Source organism: Paralichthys olivaceus, chromosome 15, assembly GCF_024713975.1.
Source record: "Paralichthys olivaceus isolate ysfri-2021 chromosome 15, ASM2471397v2, whole genome shotgun sequence".
NCBI lineage: Eukaryota > Metazoa > Chordata > Actinopteri > Pleuronectiformes > Paralichthyidae > Paralichthys > Paralichthys olivaceus.
The window spans coordinates 15,071,650-15,091,164 of record NC_091107.1 but is presented as its reverse complement, the minus strand read 5'-3'; the positions used below and the strand labels follow the sequence as shown (position 1 = coordinate 15,091,164).

Below are 19,515 nucleotides of genomic sequence, written 5' to 3'. Positions count from 1 at the left end.
AGGGAGAAGTTTGTTAAGTTAAAGTTAGGTAGTTACTGGATCTTTTGCTGTAGGTTTTACATAAAAGAAGGGAGCTTAGGTCATTAGGAAGTTTTATAGATGAATAACATGATGTAATAAAATACATCCAACCGAGTGATACGAGTGTGCCAAAAGTAAAAATGAAGTTACAATTTTTTTTTTTTTTTTAAATCACTAAATCACTAACACTAACACAATAGGAATATTTAACATGTAAGGCTCTGTGTGTTTTTATGTTTTTGTTTATTTGTTTGGTGCAGATTATATGCTCCAAAGAATGGTCTAATTCTTTCTAATTCTAGAGGAAAATACTGAAAACACTCTTGCTTATTTGTATGTTCTGAACTTATAATTGCTCTGGCAAGCACTAAACTCTGGATTAGAGAATTTAACTTATATATAAAGAAAGAAAAGCTGTGATGAGGACGTGTGTTTAATGACTGACATGATTTGCATTGGCAGTTCCCAGGAAATTGGAAAGTGGAGATCACTATAAAGCATGTTGGTAGAACACAGAGTGTAGATGTTGACAGAGCTGATAACACCACAGTGGGTGGAAGACTAATAGCTGAGACCAGCAAATACATTTTTGTTCATATTGTTGTGCTGTCAATCAAATTTATGAGAAGGTGCCAAAGAAAATACTGTAACACACTTTCAGCCCAGTAGGTGGCGGTAATCAGTACACCAGCTGGTTTGTCAAACTCGAATGTGACCAAAAGAAGACACAATGAACATCACATCTTTGAATGTTTTGTGACGAGATGCGGACTTCACAGTGAGCGCCGTCATTCGTATCTGTTTATTTTGCTGCTATGAAGCGATAAGGACTTGAACGACTTGGTTCGCCTGCTTTGCGACATGTCTGCAGCGATGCTCAGGTAAAAACTGTGGCCTGGAATACTCGTTGTACGAGCGGGAATAACGACGAGCTAGCTTAGCAACTAGCCAGCTGTGGTGGTTAACAGCTAACTGTTGTGAATAACAGATAACAGATAAATAACAGAATCCTGGCCTAGTTAGCTGTTACCCTGAATTAAGTAATATGAACAGGACGGGTTTAATTCTTAATCCAAAATGTTTTGTAGCTTACCCACTTAGGCTGATCACAACACGTAGGTGCCTGTCTGTTTGTAGCAGTCAAAGAGCTAAAGCTAAGTTTATTATACGTATAAATCACAATGTCAAACAATTTTGCCGTTTAAACGTTGTTGACTCGTGCTTCTTATTCGCAAAAACCATTTATGTTGATCAGGGGGCAACAAAAACAAAGACTTGTCTGCAACGCAGATACAGATGACCAGCATCACAAAGATCAGGAAACACAAACGAAGATTAAACAGGGACGCTACAAATAAAACCCAAACATTGTGTTCATAGAGGCAGGATTCATTACAGGTTGTTGTACTGGCTTTGACTCGGAGCTGAGGTTGTGTTCTGATCCTTTGTGAATTTACAATACATGCTTAAAGCACTCTGATACAGTACACTTTGTATCACCTCCTGTATTCTGTGGAAATCATGCCCTGCTTCACAACTAACATGACATGGAAGAGTTCATTAACTTTTGACTTAAATTACAATGTTAAGTCCTCTACTTCCCAAAAATGTCATTACTCAATTTACAGTTGTTTTCTAACATCATCTAACATCTAATGCAATGTGAGGGATCTGAGCTGATCTCAAATGGTTTCTGAGATGATAACGAATTGATTTCTATCTAATTCACTTCATGTTCCCAATGCTAATAAATTGTATAAATCCAGCTTTTAACCAACATGTCGATTGACCAGCTAGGCTTTTCTGAATGTCGAGTTTACCATAACCACACATATCTTTTATGATTTTAGCTCTACCAACAACAAGTTGAATGTATTGGTCAACAAGCTACATGAGTACTTAGCTCATTCCACCGTTGAGGACAGCAATGGCACACCAACCTCAGAGGACGCTGATGGTACAGTTTCTGTTTAATCCACTATTGTTTGATGGAGACATTTTCATCACAGTCATGTGTTTCACTAACATTTGAACTGATCTGTTGTTCGCAGGTCTGAAAGTCAGGAGCTGTTCTGTGGGAGACCCAAGAGGCCAGACTGCAGCAGAGGTAACAAGACATTCTTTGTGTTGTTATTTGAAGATTTGGTCACATTTGGACATTTACAGCAGTGCCACAATAAAGTGTATGAAAGCAGGACTATTTTAAGGGGAATAGCATTTGTTATGAATTAGGAGCCTTTCCTTGCAAAGTTTGTATAAGAAATGTCTCTAGTAATGTTGATAGTTAATCTTTATGAATGAGCATCCTTTCATAAACCATTGCTAACAAAAAAACAAAACTCTTTCACTACTTGCCTAAGTTGTAATTCATCGATGAGAAGAATAAAAGTACTTTGCCACATTAGAAGCCAATGTAAAGCTATAATCAACACACAAAGTGCCACTGATGATACCACCAGTATTGACTAAACTAACAAAGTGTTTTGCCTTGCAGGCAGGTGTGGATACCAGATACTCAAGGAGGTGAGTTTGTATATCCCTGCAAGCCTAGATTAAGCACCCCAATGTCACACAATCATCACGTTGAGTCTCATTTAGTGAGGACAGTCTAGATTTATTTAACCCTACCATGTAAAGTTTTGTTTTGGATGCAGAGTAAAATGCACTGAATTACTTGAGTCAGGGCAGGATTACATCTCTCCCAGGAATTAAACGATTTAAGACCTCTGAAGCCCACTGCTCATAAAGAAACACAGAAGTAGCAGTTCAGAAACCATAACTGTTGGTAACCCTCCGCCTCAATCCATGACTTACATTTTCTCTGATTCATTGATATTTCAGAAAACCTTCTGTTGTCACAAAGCACTCTGGACTAGATGAATCTGGGGATTCGAATGCAAGTGAGGACGTTGATTTACCAGCCACCAAAAATGGTCACCTTGATATCACAAGACTGCCTAAAGGTAAGTCTTCAAGTTTCCAGCTGTAATCACTCTGTTACTTTTGAGAGTGTAGGTTGGTCTCCAGCCTTAGGTCATAGTTACACATTTAACAATGATGAAATATTTGATTGAAATGTTACTATGTCTTGTTCACACAGGCACCATACTGGTCAGGCCTGAGCCTGTCGATAATGGAAGAGATGACTTCAGGGGTCCTGAATTTCGCAGCCGAAAATCCAACGTGCTGCGGAAAGAGTTCTCAAGAAGACGCGGAGGTCAGTCACTACTGCTTTGTCATAAAACTTCATATCACTTCATGAAAGTGAAACTAAAAAGAGGCACATATCAGTGTTCAAAGATGGAAATGCACTTCACCTTGTGTCTAAAAGCAGCTTGGTCATTATCTTGTTGTGAGAGACATCACTGATACACTCACTCTGAAATAAAGTGGCTTCAACAGCGTCACTTCCATTCATCACTTCATTAGGGACATTTTGCATTTAAACCAGTTATCCAGCCCATGGACATCTCACCACAAGAATGAGGTAGAGCTGAGTAGAGATTGAACAGGACAGTCTAACCTTTTTGAAGTCATTATTGATGTGTAATTCTAACCATTGTGTTGTTACTGACTGTGATATGTGCTTTCGTAGGAGTTGAACAAATGGGAATTGTCAGTTGCACTGCATGTGGCCGACAAGTGAACCACTTTCAGAAAGATTCCTTCTACCGGCATCCAGTTCTGAAAGTACTTATTTGCAAGGTGAGTCTGCTCATCAAGATGCCAATATTTTCAAATTGGTTTTCAGATTAATGTTATTATCTGTAAAGCAAAACAAGGCTACACTTGATTTCAACGATTTCAATTAGCCCTTGTTATAAACTAGAGTAACCACCCTCTTTTGAAGGAAATAAGTAAAGTCTACGTCCTTTTAATACCCTTTTTGTCCCAGCTCTCTGTAATGCTTACATTAAATGTTTTGTTTTTGTCAGACTTGCTACAAGTATTACTTAAGTGACGACATCAGCAAGGATGGAGATGGAATGGATGAGCAGTGCAGGTAGGATGTGTTGAACTTAACATTTTAACGGATGCATATGTATATGTACCCGTTAAAATTGGTAACTTTATTTGTACCCTATTTGAAGCATTTAGCTTCCTTGTCTCTTACTCTTTCCTCATGCAGATGGTGTGCTGAAGGAGGCAACTTGATCTGCTGCGACTACTGTAGTAATGCCTTCTGCAAGAAGTGTATTCTTAGAAATCTGGGAAGGAAGGAGCTGTCTGGCATCTTAGAGAGTAAATGGTACTGCTACGTGTGCAGCCCAGAGCCCCTTTGTGATCTGGTTTTGGCCTGTGACAGTGTCCTCGAGAACATGGAGCATATATGGCATCAGCAGCGCAGGAGAAACCGTGCGGGCCCAGAGAAATCTGAACTCTACGACATGTCGCAATTACCATCAAACATTCCTTTGGATAAATGGGATCACACTGGTATGGATGGTAATGTGGTGTTCAACTATAACACCCTGCAGATTTCTAAGGAGGTGACAAAAAAAGCCAAACATTTGGTGGATTCTACAAACACGTTAAACCGAACATTTATCAATTTCATTCATACTGTGACTGCAAACAATCAGAAACCTGCTGTGCGGCCTTTGTACTTTAAGTCTTTTTTGTCAGTTGTTAAAGGCTTGAGAAGATCTCTCGCTGTATTTGAGGAAAACCTCAAGGAAGAATTTAGTGACTTGGACGTATTAAGCAGTTGGGAGAAACTCATTAGTGATGGCTTTGAGACACAACCTGTGACAGACAAAGAGCTGGATATCTCTAATGAAAGATGCCTGAGTGTCTTGCAGAAATTGGCAGCTGAACATTTGGAAGATGAGGATTCTGAGTCTAAGTGCTGCATAGATAGGAGAAGTCCACATGAGTGCCCCGGGGAGGACATGGATTCAGATTCACACAAAGCTGGACAGAGGATGGAAAAGACAAGCCCAAAGCCCACTGAACCAGGGGTCAACATGACCAAAAAACTAGTTGTTAAACTTACACCTGTGCCTATGGAGCAGGAACCCTCCTCTCATGCCCCAAAGGTGGAAGATGACATTCACACAAAGGACAAAAAGTCAAAGAAAAAAGATGTATCAGAAGATAAAGAGACGGGTATTGTGTCTTCTAAAATTGACAGCAAGCTGAGCAATGACAGCACTAGTACATCTCACCTAGAAGAGGAACAAGGCAATAGACGGTCTCCTCGTGTGAAGACGACACCATTGCGTCGACCAAGTGATGTCAAAGCCCAAACATCTCTTTCAGCAGTAGACAGCGACAGCGATTCAGACCCTGAGGAAACTCCCAGCACAGCACCAGCCAAAAACTGTGAAAAACAAAGTCTGAGGCCAGCAAGGGACGACTCTGACTCAGACGAAGTTCCTCCAGCTCTGCTTGAGCGAGCAGCCATGACGCAAAGCTCTGATGAGGCCCAGAGTGATGACAATGGTGGAAAAGCGTCAACTCGGGTGGCCAAGAAATGTCTGTTTTGGCTCACGAAGAACACCCCGATCTCACCTGAGAAGATGCGCCGAAAACGCAAGATGCTGGATCGTCCCCACGAGTCTGATTCGAGCGAGAGAAGAGCCAAAGTCCTGAAGGAAATGGGGACCGATTACTCTAGTGATGATCAAGAGTCGCAGAAGAAAATAAAACACTTGAACACGCTGAGGCCAATAGCGAAGCCTCATCTCATGAAACGAGAGGAGGAAAGTGTGGCCAGAAAGCAGGGGAGGATACAGGCTGGGAAGTCGAAAAATAAATCTCATCAGGAAAAATTGGAATCATCATTCTCATCGAGTGAAGAAGATGACCATGATGATGACTCTGGGAGCGACGGCAGTGATCAGAAAATGAAGCCAATCACTGAAGATGTGTCCTTGCTGGGGGCTGCTGCATTCCACCAATCATCAGGTGAGCTTTATATTTAATATTCAACATCAAAATCTATGCTGTGTGTAAATGAGCAACTGTTGGCTTGTTTATCAACTCAACCAACTCAAAAGAAGATTATAGAGAATACTTAATTTGTGGCTTGTTTCTGCCCCCAAGTGGCCAGAACTTCAGTTATTGCAGGTTTAAACATTGTAGTAAAGAAATTTATTATTTACAGCATAGTAATACAGTACTGGAGTTTAGAGCCATCATAAATGTAATAAGTTCCCCCTAGTTCCCCTTTTTTATAGTAAATGATAAAAGCAATGGCATTGAGATGCTTGTTGCTAGATTTATTCACAATAAACTCCTGTAAAGGTCTTGATTCAGAGAGGGGAAAAAGAAAAAAGTGTGATGCTCATCAGGGAACCACTGTCTCACGCTCAGACAGTCTGTGGGGATTTGGCAGCATCATGTTGAACTTAATGAGCTGCACAGAGGCCATTCTGTGACCAAGCAGTCTGGGTATTTCTTGTCATAGTATAATAAACAAGGGGTAGATTCTCTAGGTGGTGTGTTTTTGTTTATATTAATGAATCTTATTTCTGTGTTTAAAGAATACAACCAGTTTAAATGAAGGAAATGTCTTTCTCCTTTTTTATCTTAATAGGAGATGAGGATCATTCTGGGCCCTCGTGGGCAGCAGAAGATGATGATGATCCAGAAAATAGGTATGGTTCAAAAAGCCTGGATGTAGAGTTTGTGAAACACCCTAAGTGTGAAAGAAGGGCCACAACTTCGAACACTGACTTTTGTGCAAAATCTAACAACACCCGTGTCATTAAGACGCAGTTGCGGTCTATTCAAACACGACCAAAACGTAGCTGCAGTCGAGCCCCAGCGATCAAATACACATTCTAGAGGTAAACTGTGAAGCATGGGGCCCCTGATTATGATGTAGGAGACTAAACCTTAGAAGAGGCTTGTGAATGATGAGCAATATACTCTGCTTGTCTGCCTTTCAGTGTGCAATCAGTATACATATGAACACAATCGATAACGTTTTATTAAGTTGATTAGAACTTTTATAATGATTTCTTATTCTTATACCACACTTGTATCTTCCTGGTGTATTAAGCGGATAGAAATGAGAAAGCATCCAGTTTGCTTTTAACTTTTCCCTTAAAGAGGTCCGAGCTAAACCTGAATGATGATTGAAGCTTATTTTACCTCACAGCTCAACCTGTTAATGTCTCACAGATTTATTGTAGTTTTAAACCTCAATGCACTTTTATGTTATTACATAATGCATAAAGAACTTTTAATAAATTAAGTATTGTTATTTACAGTTGAAGTATAAAGTGTGAGACATACCTGCTGTATTAGTTACATATTTTCATCTCAAAACCAAAGTAAAATTCTAAAGTTATTTTCTTTCCTCCTATATCCATGAATAATTACTAATCCCAAAAGGCTAATGTATGTATGAATCAAGTGTTTCACAGTGAACACAATCTTTTAATGAATAGCCTTCCTGTTGTAGGCCCTGTTAATTTTGGCTGCATATATATCCATCAGTAATTATGCTAGCACACAAGACTTGAGCATAACTTAGGGCTTTGTTTTGAAGAATGTGCGTGAATTTGATTAGCATTATTTCAGAGTCTGGTTTCTTACTATTATGAAGGTTTTAGGAGCACCTGTGGATATCAGGATCTGTTATTGGGCTACTCTTACAGTCTAGTAAGCCAAGTAAGTGCTCTATGGTAACAAACAACCAAAGCCTCCTCAGATCTCACCCTAAAACATTATAAATAATTGTTGAGACTTTTTCTCATTGAGTGTTGGAATTTTGCAAATCATCGTTGACAACAGTACCATCAATTGTAGTAGACACGATTTGTGGTGCATGTCGATTGACATTGCTCTTTTGTTTGTTAAATCGTTTAAGGCATCAACATCGAGCCTCTGGTGTTTGCTTTTGGCCACTGTGAAAAATAAAAGATTTTGTTGTGACATCATACTCGATTACCTGGTATTTAGTGTCTCTTCCTTTAAAATATAAGTCTATTACTGCAGCTACAAATAGCGGCTGCTGCCCCATGTACACAATCGCAGCTGACGTGAGTCTCCCAGCAGCACCATGCAGCATATACCCAGTCAATGCCAGGACAGTATTTGGTCATCTTGTTACTTTATGTACTTGTGCTGCAATAGGCGGAGCAGTCGTTCAGCTTTTCAGCCATTCAGTGATATTTATTGACATACATATGCAGCACTGACCTAATGTCTAGTCTGCATCTTGTAATACTATAAAATATACATACACAAGGTCAAAGTGTTGCAGAAGCTCGACATATACTGTTAAGTAAATAGAGGATTTGTCTTTTCAGGCTTTGTGTCCTCTACCAAAAAAAAGTCATAATTTTGATGTCCTTCCTGTTATACTGACAGTGGTGCCTTCACAAAGACGTGTTTGTTTACTCTTCTCACCATGTGAACACATCGCTTTTATCAATTTACGATATGAAATACCGGAGATTTCTGACCACTCTGGGTGGTCAATTAAATTTTGCTGCTCAAAGCCAAGCCCTGAAGAACCGTGCAGGGTTTGGTGTTGGAATCAAAGACTTTCCCAGCACAAACCATGCAGCTGTGAAACGATGAAGACAATCCATCACCGATTTGCATAAATGACCCTCTGACCAAAAAGTCAGACGTCAGCTCACGTCGGAACCTGCTTGTCTCTAAGTATGTTTTACCCCACTTTCTATGCACAGAGTATACATTAACTGCTGACCATTTTCTTAAGCAAACTTTTTTGACTGGAGATAAAAACTATTTGGGTAAAAAAATTTTCCAGATCAGTGCTTTTAAACATATTTTGGATGTAGTATATCTGAGGATCGAGAGTGGGCTGTGAAACAAACTCTTCTCACTGTGCCTCTAATGACATGAATGTTTCTCGTGTTTTTTCCAGGTCGGATTTTCTGACAGTACAGCAGTGAATGCAGTGCTGTGCTTTAAGACACATTTAAAACTGGGATTTTTTGTGAAATTGTGTCGGCTTTCCCCTTGAAAAGTTTGTTTTAAGCAGTAGTGATAGCACAGGAAAACGGTCAGCAGTTAATGTAAGATTGACAGATTTTGTTTTCGGTGGGATAAAAAATGAAAGTACTTTTATTACTTTAAGACATGCAGCATGTTATGACCAATGGCAGTAATGTCAAATCCCCGTGTGGCAGTATGTTTGGAATTCTTCTTCAGTGTTTTTCTGCTTTTTTCTGTTTCGTCGAAACATGTCAAATAAGATGGAAAGCTCTGGTGTGTTACTGCTTCTGTCCTCTGCCGTTGCTCTACAATTACTCTGCTACAGTACGTCTTTTACAATGCATTGATTGGACGTTGGATTCAGGGGCAGTTATTATGTCCTGTGACCTGCATTGATGATCAGTTTTGATTCGAGGATCAGACCTGTGCTCGCAGTGAACATTTAGAGAAGTGCGATGTGGAATGGACAATTGACCAGAGATTAGATGTACCCGAGCCTGACCCGCTGCTGGACTCACTGTTAATATGTGTAACTACACGTCGTACCTGTGTTGAGAGATAGGGTTTATTAAAGAAAAGCTAATTGTATCACCTAATGTCAGTGATCAAAACTCAGTATTTTCTTTTTAAATGAGTATTTATCATGAACCCTGTCACATTATGTGGATAATTCATCCTCTGGACGATAAAGGGATTTAAACCAGTTGAGGTAACGTTTCAATCTGAGCAAATATTAATGTACAGACTTTGCTTGTTTTTATGTCCCATGTGTTCCTCCCCATATAAGACTATATGAATTGGCCCAGGAGGAACATGTTGCCTCTCAGATTATGTAGCTCTTAAAACAAAAGCTGACATGGTTAGATGTTATACAGATCAACGTGAATATTATTTTCACACGAAAACAATTGACAAATATCTGTCAGAATCAAGCTACCCAAAAACTTTGTAGTGAAAAAACAAAAAAACAAAAAAGAAAATAAACTGTCTTTTTTTTGTCTTTTTCTGTGAAAAAAAACTGTAATAAATTCTTACTTCTTACAAATGTTTCTGTGTCATTTGTATCTTTTTTTAATGTAATACTATTGTTTTTAATGCAGGTCTTGGAGTAAAGTATTGGCACATCATGTTTACTGACTGGTAATAGCTGGAATATTATTTACAATGTATTTATTAGGGTAAATATTGATGTCTAAATGTTAACTACATTTACTCTATTGTAATGTTTTCCTGAAAGTAGAACACTATATAGCTGAAGACAATGTTACTTATCATGAAATGAACTTCAGGAACTTTTCCTTCTTTTCTACTTTTGAAAGAATCGCTAAGAAAATGCTTTTGGCCCAAATCAAAGCCAACTACTCGTCGGGGGATGATATCTCTTCGGACGAGGAAACACAGGAGGAGGAATCTGAGTCTGAGGGTGGTGATGAGGTCAAACAAGGCAATGATGAAAATGGAGCAGATGAAAATGAAGCAGATGAAAATGGTAAGCATTTGTTTTTGAGCAGCACATTATTTGATTTCCACTTTTGCATCTTATCTATAAACACTATTTTCCTGCTTTATTCCAAATAATCAATGGCTGAATCACAACCAAACAGATTGCTCACTATCAGGTGTTTAAATGTTTTCTGGGTGTCTAAGATGGGGAAATTATGGTAGGACATGTCTCTGCTACAGGTGAAGACGTGGCTTCAGAACCCTCTGACAACACGTCTGATGGGTCCATCTTCAGACACCATCTCCTCCGACACAAACTTACCTTAGACGAGGGGACGGCAAGTGACAAGGGAGCAAAAGAAGGTGAAGTTGGAAAGGAGCGGAGGAAGAAAAAAGCTGGCAGCAAACCCCAGAGCTGTAAGGACAAATCTCCAACACTACAAACTGAACTGGCTGATCGCAGAAAATGTACTCTGCTCTAATGTCTGGTTTAATATCTGTCAAGCTGATAGTGAAAGTGACGATGAGAGCGTGGAGACGAATGTGGATGACCTTGGATTGAGCGAAGAGCTGAGTCAATCAGAAGACGAGACCAATGAAGAAAAGCTTGAAAGGTGAATTAAATTAGTGATGTTCAATGTAATGTGCCCACATGTTATACACTCACTCTGAATTCAGGTCATGTTCTTGTAACAAGGCAAGAATATTAATAACCAAAACAACAAGACGACTGACAACTTCATATGGCGGTTAAATCTATTTCTGATAACTATATATTCACTAGAATAACTACTGCAGTACTTGAACATTTATACTTGTCATTCTTTTCTCTTTCTGGCAACAGACTCTCCACTAAAACGAAGAAAAACCTGAGTAGTTCTCAACAGAAGAAACAAGTCCCATGCATTTGGTTGTCTGACACTGACGATGAAAAGGTAGTAGTGGATTTTACATCTAAGTTATTTATCTTTTTTTATCTGTATCATCTAATATCCTAAACTTTAACCATACCTCCCAGGAAAGGAAACTAAGGTTGTCTAATGGTAATATTGCCTGTTTGTTATTTCTGTAAAGGAGCAGAATGATCAGGAGGATGGTGATGAGGGGACTGAAGATAAATCCACTCCAAAACAACGCAAAAAGATCCGTAAAATCATCGATGATGAGAACCTCCGCACAGAGACCCAGGAAGCACTGAGAGAGGAGGAGGAGAGGTGCAAACGACTGGCAGATAGGGAACAACAAATGGAGGACAGGAGAGAGGTATATACATATACAGCCGGTCCAACAGACAATTAAACTTCACTGTGTTGAGGAACAGTAGAGATTTACTGTAACACTGCAGCAGGACTTGAATCAAGTTCCATACTCATACAGGGATTTATTCCTTCTGAGGTTTATTAAGAGGAGGAGCAAACACACTGTCCTTGTTTTTCCAGATCATTGTTATAGAGGATGAGCTGTCTCAGGTGGTTTGTCCCGTTACAACAAAGCTGGTCCTGGATCAGGACGAGGAGACCAAGGAGCCCCTGGTTCAGGTGCACAGGAACCTGGTGACCAGACTGAAGCCTCATCAGGTGGACGGTTAGTGCGAGCCTTTCACTCACACTGACATCACTTTACTATTATTCACAATGCAGGCAGTTTACTGCAACAACAAAACAAACTAATACAGTTCTGTGTTTGACAGCATCAAATATCTCAAAGACCTGTTGGAGATAAAGAACTGAACAGGTTACATTACTCGCTAATTAGAATGGCACTGAGTCCAAACCACAGCCAAGGCCCAACAGTCTTCCTATGAAACCACGTTTACATTCACTAGATCAAGATTTAGTGATTTTAACACATCGATCTGCCCTTTTTATTTTATTTTTTTCCTTGCCCCATGTCCCATCCTTCCACTAGGATTCATGGAAATCTTCATTTTCAATTTTGCTTACAAACATACACACCAACCAACAGACAAACAAACAGAGAGGGGGGAAATCAACCTATAATAGATAATTCATAATAATATTTTAATGCTGTTAACTAGATGTTTATTTTCCTCAACAGCTTACCTCAACATATTCTCTTTATTCTTCAACAGGTGTCCAGTTCATTTGGGACAGTTGCTGCGAGTCTGTGAAGAAGGCCAACTCTTCACCGGGGTCAGGCTGTATACTGGCACACTGCATGGGCCTGGGGAAGACTCTGCAGGTGAAGACACACACATCCACCTCCTGTAGGCGTGTTCGCTTACATTTATCCAAGACTAAGGAATAAACCAAACATTCACCAGGCCAGACCAATGTCCCCTAAACCTGTTACATTTCCATCATTTCCCTGCTCCTAGATTGTGCTTTGTTTTCTATAGTCAGTTGTCTACCCTCTTTCATGTTCTTGGTTGTGTTATCTTATAGATGGTTACGTTCCTCCACACGGTGCTGCTCTCAACTAACCTGAAATTCAGAACTGCCCTGGTCGTGTGTCCACTCAACACCAACCTCAACTGGGTCAGCGAGTTCAAGAAATGGCAAAGCACAATGGGAGAGGACAAAGTCAAGGTTTCAAAGCAATGCAAATATGTCCAATCATAAGTAAGCAACTTAACTGTTTGCTGCAGCTACATGTTGGTACGGCTTTAATACAAATATGTTACAGGTTAGACAACTGGCCACAGTGAAGAACACTCCAGAAAGACTCTGTGCTCTGCAGGAGTGGCACAGAGAGGGAGGTGTTATGATAATGGGATACGATATTTACCGCATCCTGTCATTAGCCAAGAATATGAACGAGGAGTGGAAGAAACAGTTAAAGACGATCCTGGTGGATCCAGGTACACAAACTTTTAATTGCATCATCATATTATTGAAATGTTTCCTGTTCACGGTTGTGATCGGTAACAGTTTTCTCTCTCGTGTATTTTCAGGCCCAGATTTTGTGGTTTGTGACGAGGGGCACATCCTCCGCAATGATTCATCTGGCATCTCCAAAGCTTTGAATGGCATCAGGACTCGACGAAGAGTGGTGCTGACTGGAACACCAATGCAGAACAACCTGGTTGAGTGTAAGTCTGCACCACTGTGATATACTGTGTATTTAATGTGCAAAATAAATATACACAGTCACAATTTTCTCGACCTTTCCTGATATTTCCTTGGTCTTTGTACCGCTGTGACGGTGCATTTAAAGACACACTGCAAATGTTTTTTTGAGCCGTAAACTAAGTTATAAGACTGTTCTTTGATGAAACTCGTGGTTTTAAAATCACAGTAATGTATCATAATGTGTATCATCATGTGTATTTCGTTCCCACAGACCACTGCATGGTCAACTTCATCAAAAAGAATCTTCTGGGCTCATTGGGCGAATTCCGAAACCGTTTCATCAACCCCATCGAGAACGGCCAGTGTGCTGACTCAACGCCGAAAGACGTCCGAATCATGAAGAAGCGAGCGCATGTGCTTCATGCAATGTTGGCTGGATGTGTACAGGTAAAAAAAAAATTACACTTTCAGTTATACACTCTCTATGCATGTGAACGTTTTGTTAGTTTTATATTCCAGCTCACACAACACTGTTCATCCTCTCTTCTTTCCAGAGAAGAGATTACTCTGAGTTGACTCAGTTTCTACCTCCCAAACACGAGTATGTGCTGGCAGTGCGGATTACTCCACTGCAGTATAAGTTGTACCGCTACTACCTTGACCACATCAGCGGTAAGAGTCTGTCTTTGTGGTAGATGTAAAGTTAATACTGTACTAAGGTTAAGAAAAATATGTACTTCCAGAGTGTTCTAATGATATGGTGTTTATTAAATTTTTTAATAACTTTATTATTTTTTCTCTGATGCATTCTTGCGATGAATAATGGATTTCATTGTCTCAGAAAATCTTTATAGTTATGTTTATGTATTCATAGTTATTCATTTAAAAGTATAGTGGGATCCTGCAGACACTTGCTAATGGTAGATTTTAGTTAAGCCTGGCAGAAGAGGGACATTTACTTGTACTGAGTTTATCAAATTCACTAAATCACTGAAGGCTGAGACATGATCATCATCAACGAGGAGGTGAAGTTCAATAATGGTGTTAATCTGGGGTTCAATCACCTGATGTAGATTCCCATTTATTTTTCCAGGTGTGGGTTCCATCATGAACTCTGCAAAGGTTAAGATTGGAGCGAACCTCTTCAAGGACTTTCAGGCGCTCGGCCGAATCTGGACTCATCCCTGGTGCCTTCAGCTCAGCTTCATAAGTACAGAAAAAAAGGTACCTCTAACGCACGTTGATTCTGGATAACTTTGACACATACTGTGTTTTTAAAATGCAAACTTATAAGTGGATTTTTTACAACAGAGACATTTGAAAAAGAAGACCCAAGTAAATGTGGCAGCTCTCCTGAATAACCCACAACCCAGTGTGGCCGAGAGGTGAGGACGCTGTGTGTTATAATCAGAAATGAGGTATTGTGTCGTCTATATTGGTGCCAGAAAATGCATCAACAAGAAACCTCTGTGAGGTGCTCGATGCCTGCTGTGTTCCACGTAAACTGCACCTCTCAAACTTTTTCTAATTTATATTAAATCCTTCTTTTTCTGGTGTAGTGGACTGAAAGAGAACAACGGAACAGGAGTAAACAACCCAAACAACACTGCAATGGTTAATGTCGATGCATCCACAGCTGCTCCAGGAGTTGAAGGTATTAAAGCTTCATGTGTCACTAAAGCTGCTTTTAGACATGAACTTCAGAAAATCTCATTTCTGGGTTCAGACATCAGAGTTTCCCCTTTACATATGGAGAACCCAGGTCCGAACCCCAAAATGTCCGCAACATTCATGTGAGGAGAGGCGAGACATGATGGATACATTCCTCTGTTACAGCACATTGGCCCTTGTCACCAAAAGCTCTCGAATCTCATTTTCATTCCAAGCTGTCATCTTTGTCTTCGACATGTTTGGCTCCTCTTTTTCATCCTAAGATATTTGTATTCTTCCAATTTTGTGTCAAGTGTCAGAAACTCCATCATCATCATGCCCACTCGCTCGCCAGGTATTCTCCTGCTGTATTCTCACATGGACTCACTCTGAACTATTACAGACATTTGACTAGTGCGCTGGCAGGAGACCTCTGAAAATTTCAGGAGAATGTCCGGAGTTCAGTTTATATCTAAATAGCAGCCTAGTACTCCAGCCCTGTAGCTTACACCCTGATGTAGATTAACCTGTGTTAAATTCTGTGTAGGTGAGACAGCAACACTAAGCCCAATGTCCGATGAATGCTGGCACAAGAGTCTGCTCTCTGAGAGCGACGCCAATATCCTGCAGCACTCTGGGAAGATGGTGCTCTTGTTTGAGATCCTCAGGATGGCTGAAGACCTGGATGAGAAAGTGTACTTTTCTTTTCTTATTTGAATCAACTATGAACACAAAAACTGCCGATGTTCCGTCAGAGTATAAATGATCACGACTAAGCAAATCAATTTTCTCATCTCAAGGCTCGTGTTCAGTCAGTCCTTGATCTCATTAAACCTAATCGAGGATTTCCTGGCAGCCTCTCATCGCGCCAGAGACCCATCAGCATTCAAAGGTATTACTCTTTTTATGGCAAAGAATATATTAAAGCCATCACTGAGACTGTCTAATTCAATGGTACTTCATTTCTGAAAGTTGTGCTTTATTGTTAACAGTCGGCAGCTGGATTAAAAACGTTGATTACTATCGTCTTGATGGTACCATCAATGCTACAAACAGGAAGAAATGGGCAGATCTGTTCAACAATCCTGCCAATGTCCGGTAGAGATCAATCACTCGCTGCCTGTTTCGTCTTTTATATGCTGGAATAATGAGGCAGAATGTTTTGAGAGTGTCATGACAAAGTCTCTCCTCTGTCAGCGGGCGACTGTTTCTCATCTCAACGAAAGCTGGCTCTCTTGGCATCAACCTCGTGGCTGCCAACAGGGTCATCATCTTTGATGCCTCGTGGAATCCGTCATACGACATACAGAGCATATACAGGGTGTACCGCTTCGGGCAGCTGAAACAAGTGTTCGTGTACCGCTTCCTGGCTCAGGTGAGCTCACTGGTCTTTATTAATATCAACGAAAACGTAACGTGCAGATCTGTGTCTCTACAGTTTGGAGTCCACTGGCTCTATGGTTCCTGACAATGTCCCTCATTTTTTTATTTTGTGACATGAATTATATTATTCCCCCAAAATGTGTCATGCACATTAAGGTTTAACGATGAAAAAGAATTGAGAACGATGGATGACACATCATCACCAAGGAGGTTAGGTTATTTCCTGAGCTTGTTTGTTTGTTAGCAGGATTACACAAAAACTACTTTTCAGATTTCCATGGAATTTGTGGAGGGGTGGGGCACAAACCAAGAAAGAATTCATTTTGGTGTGGACATTTTCATTGATTGTCTAGGGAACTGATATTTATGAGTGTGTGAAATATCCTAATATCTGAATTTAAATGTGGTTTATAAGGGGACTGTTGGTCCTCAGCGAAGGTACATAGTTTTTGATTTAATTTTTGATAAGCTGCCTTAAAATATTAACTCATGCACAATCTATTTTACAAGGTAAAACGTGTGCTGGGCTTAGATTTCTTGGAGCTGCTGTTTTTCTTTCAGTCCTCTTTATTATTGCTGTCATTTTCATCACCAGGGCACCATGGAGGAGAAGATCTATGATCGGCAGGTGACCAAGCAGTCCTTGTCCTATCGAGTGGTGGATCAACAGCAGATCGAGAGGCACTTTACCCTTTTCGAGCTCAAAGAACTCTACACATTTGAGCCAGATCTGCTGAATGACCCAAACTCGAAGAAAAGCAAGAGGACAGCCTCTGCTTTTCCAAAGGTAACGCCACTCACAGTCCTTGTCAGTTTTTTTCTGCCCTGACGTCTGACATATGACGAACTTGCAGGAAGGAATTATGTTATTTGTGTCTTCTATTCTCAGGATCATATCCTGACACAGATGTTGGAAACCTGTAAAGATCAGATAGTGTCGTACCACGAACACGAATCTCTGCTGGACCATAAACAAGAGGAGGAGCTCAGCGAAGCAGAGCGCAAAGCTGCCTGGGCCGAGTACGAGGCAGAGGTAAGAAGCTGCACACTGCAAAGCACAAATCATCTCGTCTCATCACACCCTTAAAATCCAACACCGATACCAACATTTTACATTCATATTCTGTTCTATATTATTTTCTTACTCTCTGTAAATGTGTCTTTTTTGTTTGTTTCTTCAGTCAAAAACCGCCAGCCTTGCAGCCAGCTCGGGTCAGGACACCTTACAGTTGAAGACCAACGAAGAGCTCTTGGTAAAAATAAACATAATTTTCTAAAACCTTATCTTTCAAATACCTCTGGTGACATTTGAGACTCAAACCACATATGACATAAAAAATGTCCTTGCAGGAATTACTTAACAGGTGCAGAGTAAACGTATCAGCTGCCTTCCTGTCGCTGCAGAGGATGAGGTCTCACACCCCTGAAGAATACATGTTACAAACGGTGAGTGACCTCAATGTTGTTCATAATCATGAATAGATATTGAGTTATGTTGCACATGGTATATTTTGATATATACCTGTGCAGTGGATAAAATGCTTTGTAGCAGATAACTGAGAACTGAAGATACAAAAGCCTCCTAACATCAACCTCATTGCACGCTGTGCAGTTGAGCTTTGCATGCAGTGTGCGCGCCTTGTGTTTCTGAAAAACATCACCTTGTGATGCACCTGGACACATCCTCAGTGATGTTTCCTGTGGTCATTGGGTGTTTCGGGTCTCACCCAGGCGACCCAACCGGGGTTGACCAAGCCCTGGCTTGTATCCAGGTAGCGCTACCCCACCCACGGATCTCCTCCCCTGATCCACAGCCATCTGGATGTAACTTCTGCTGCCTCTGTAGCTGCCTTGTCGCAGCCTACTTGCTCCTGTGATGCCCAGCATGTTGTAGGCCTGCAAACCCTCTGCATCCCACCCCAATGGGCTCACACCTCGCTCGCAACCCGTTGCTTTGGCATTCCTCTACTAGCTCAGAGTAGTTGGCCCTTTTCCTCTCGTCGGTCCTCCCAGGGAACGGTGATCTGGACTTCACTGGCTTGAAGCTTATATGAGCCCAGGTGACCAACTCCTCAAGGCCCTTCAGGATCCACCTGCTCCCCAGAACAGATTTTTATTGTCACAGTGAAGTCATCCATGAAGGCCCTAATGGTGGGCTGTCGGACACAGGACATAGATGAGGGGCCCTCTGCACTGAACCTCAGCAGACTTCACCAAAGTGTAAAAATATCGTTTTTTATTCACGTCACAGCGGCAACAGTATCCTCATCTGCTTGAACACGAGATGAAGACCAAGGCAGAGCAGTGGAGAATGTGTGATCAGAAGGAGCAGGACCGCCGAAATGCCTTTTATCGCGAGGTTCTTTCACAGCAACAAACAGTAAGCTAGCTTTGTGTGTTTGCATGCATTAACGCACACATACGCCATTCTCATGTTTCAATCCTTTTCCTCCACAGTTCACGCTCAGAATCCAGGCCATACTGAACAGTCGAAGAAACCAAGCGATGCAGACGGCCGCGATCACTGTGAACCAGCCTGCACAGATTTGAAAACTCAATTTATGTTGTTTCAGTAAAGACTTGATGCCTTTTTACTTTATAATTGGGAACTAATTTAATTATTCCCGTGTGCCAGTGAATGTATGATTTACCAAGACAGAGTAGAGTACACCTAGCTGCTAAAGACATGTAACATTAGCAAGTTGTCAGCATTTAGTTTCAGATGTGAGGTTGAAGTGAAGTTTGATTTGTGTTTTTAACTCTTAGCACTTTAGCTTCAATAAGAAAAATAAAGTTCAGTTGTATCTGATACAGTTGACAAATACATAATCATCCTGCAGCTGCTTCTTAAACGTGCCTTACTATTTAAATTAAAGGTTTTCTTTATGATTTATACTGAACATTTTATGTTTGTTACCAGTTGTAATAAATTCATAAAATAACCAAAATAAATTAATTTTTGCATGTTTGTGCACAATTAACCAGCATCAGGCCAGGACACTGGAACAAGAGAGACATGTATCTTGTCAGTAATATTATGGTCCTAAATAATTTGGTCTTTTTT

General features: G+C 40.5%; 1 protein-coding gene across 4 annotated transcripts; it reads left to right on the top strand.

The window, feature by feature from the left end:
* Positions 1-718: 718 nt before the first annotated feature.
* On the top strand, positions 719-19,403 carry LOC109628644 (transcriptional regulator ATRX-like). 4 transcript variants are annotated; one of them, XM_020085859.2, is made up of 35 exons: positions 719-902; positions 1,872-1,978; positions 2,073-2,128; positions 2,516-2,544; positions 2,863-2,984; positions 3,122-3,238; positions 3,617-3,726; positions 3,957-4,024; positions 4,151-5,931; positions 6,563-6,623; positions 10,263-10,432; positions 10,627-10,803; positions 10,892-11,000; positions 11,231-11,321; positions 11,461-11,649; positions 11,826-11,970; positions 12,479-12,588; positions 12,792-12,935; positions 13,033-13,207; positions 13,301-13,438; positions 13,690-13,865; positions 13,973-14,090; positions 14,512-14,642; positions 14,730-14,803; positions 14,978-15,072; positions 15,616-15,763; positions 15,869-15,960; positions 16,061-16,166; positions 16,266-16,443; positions 17,047-17,238; positions 17,341-17,484; positions 17,633-17,704; positions 17,802-17,897; positions 18,703-18,831; positions 18,909-19,403. In XM_020085859.2, the coding sequence occupies exons 1-35, from the start codon at positions 883-885 to the stop codon at positions 18,999-19,001; spliced, it is 5,763 nt and encodes a 1,920-aa protein (XP_019941418.2). In that variant the 5' UTR covers positions 719-882; the 3' UTR covers positions 19,002-19,403. The 4 variants fall into 4 exon arrangements, with proteins under 4 accessions (XP_019941418.2, XP_069366241.1, XP_019941419.2 ...); XM_069510140.1 differs by having other exon boundaries at positions 10,609-10,803; XM_020085860.2 differs by lacking the exon at positions 18,703-18,831.
* Positions 19,404-19,515: the final 112 nt, after the last annotated feature.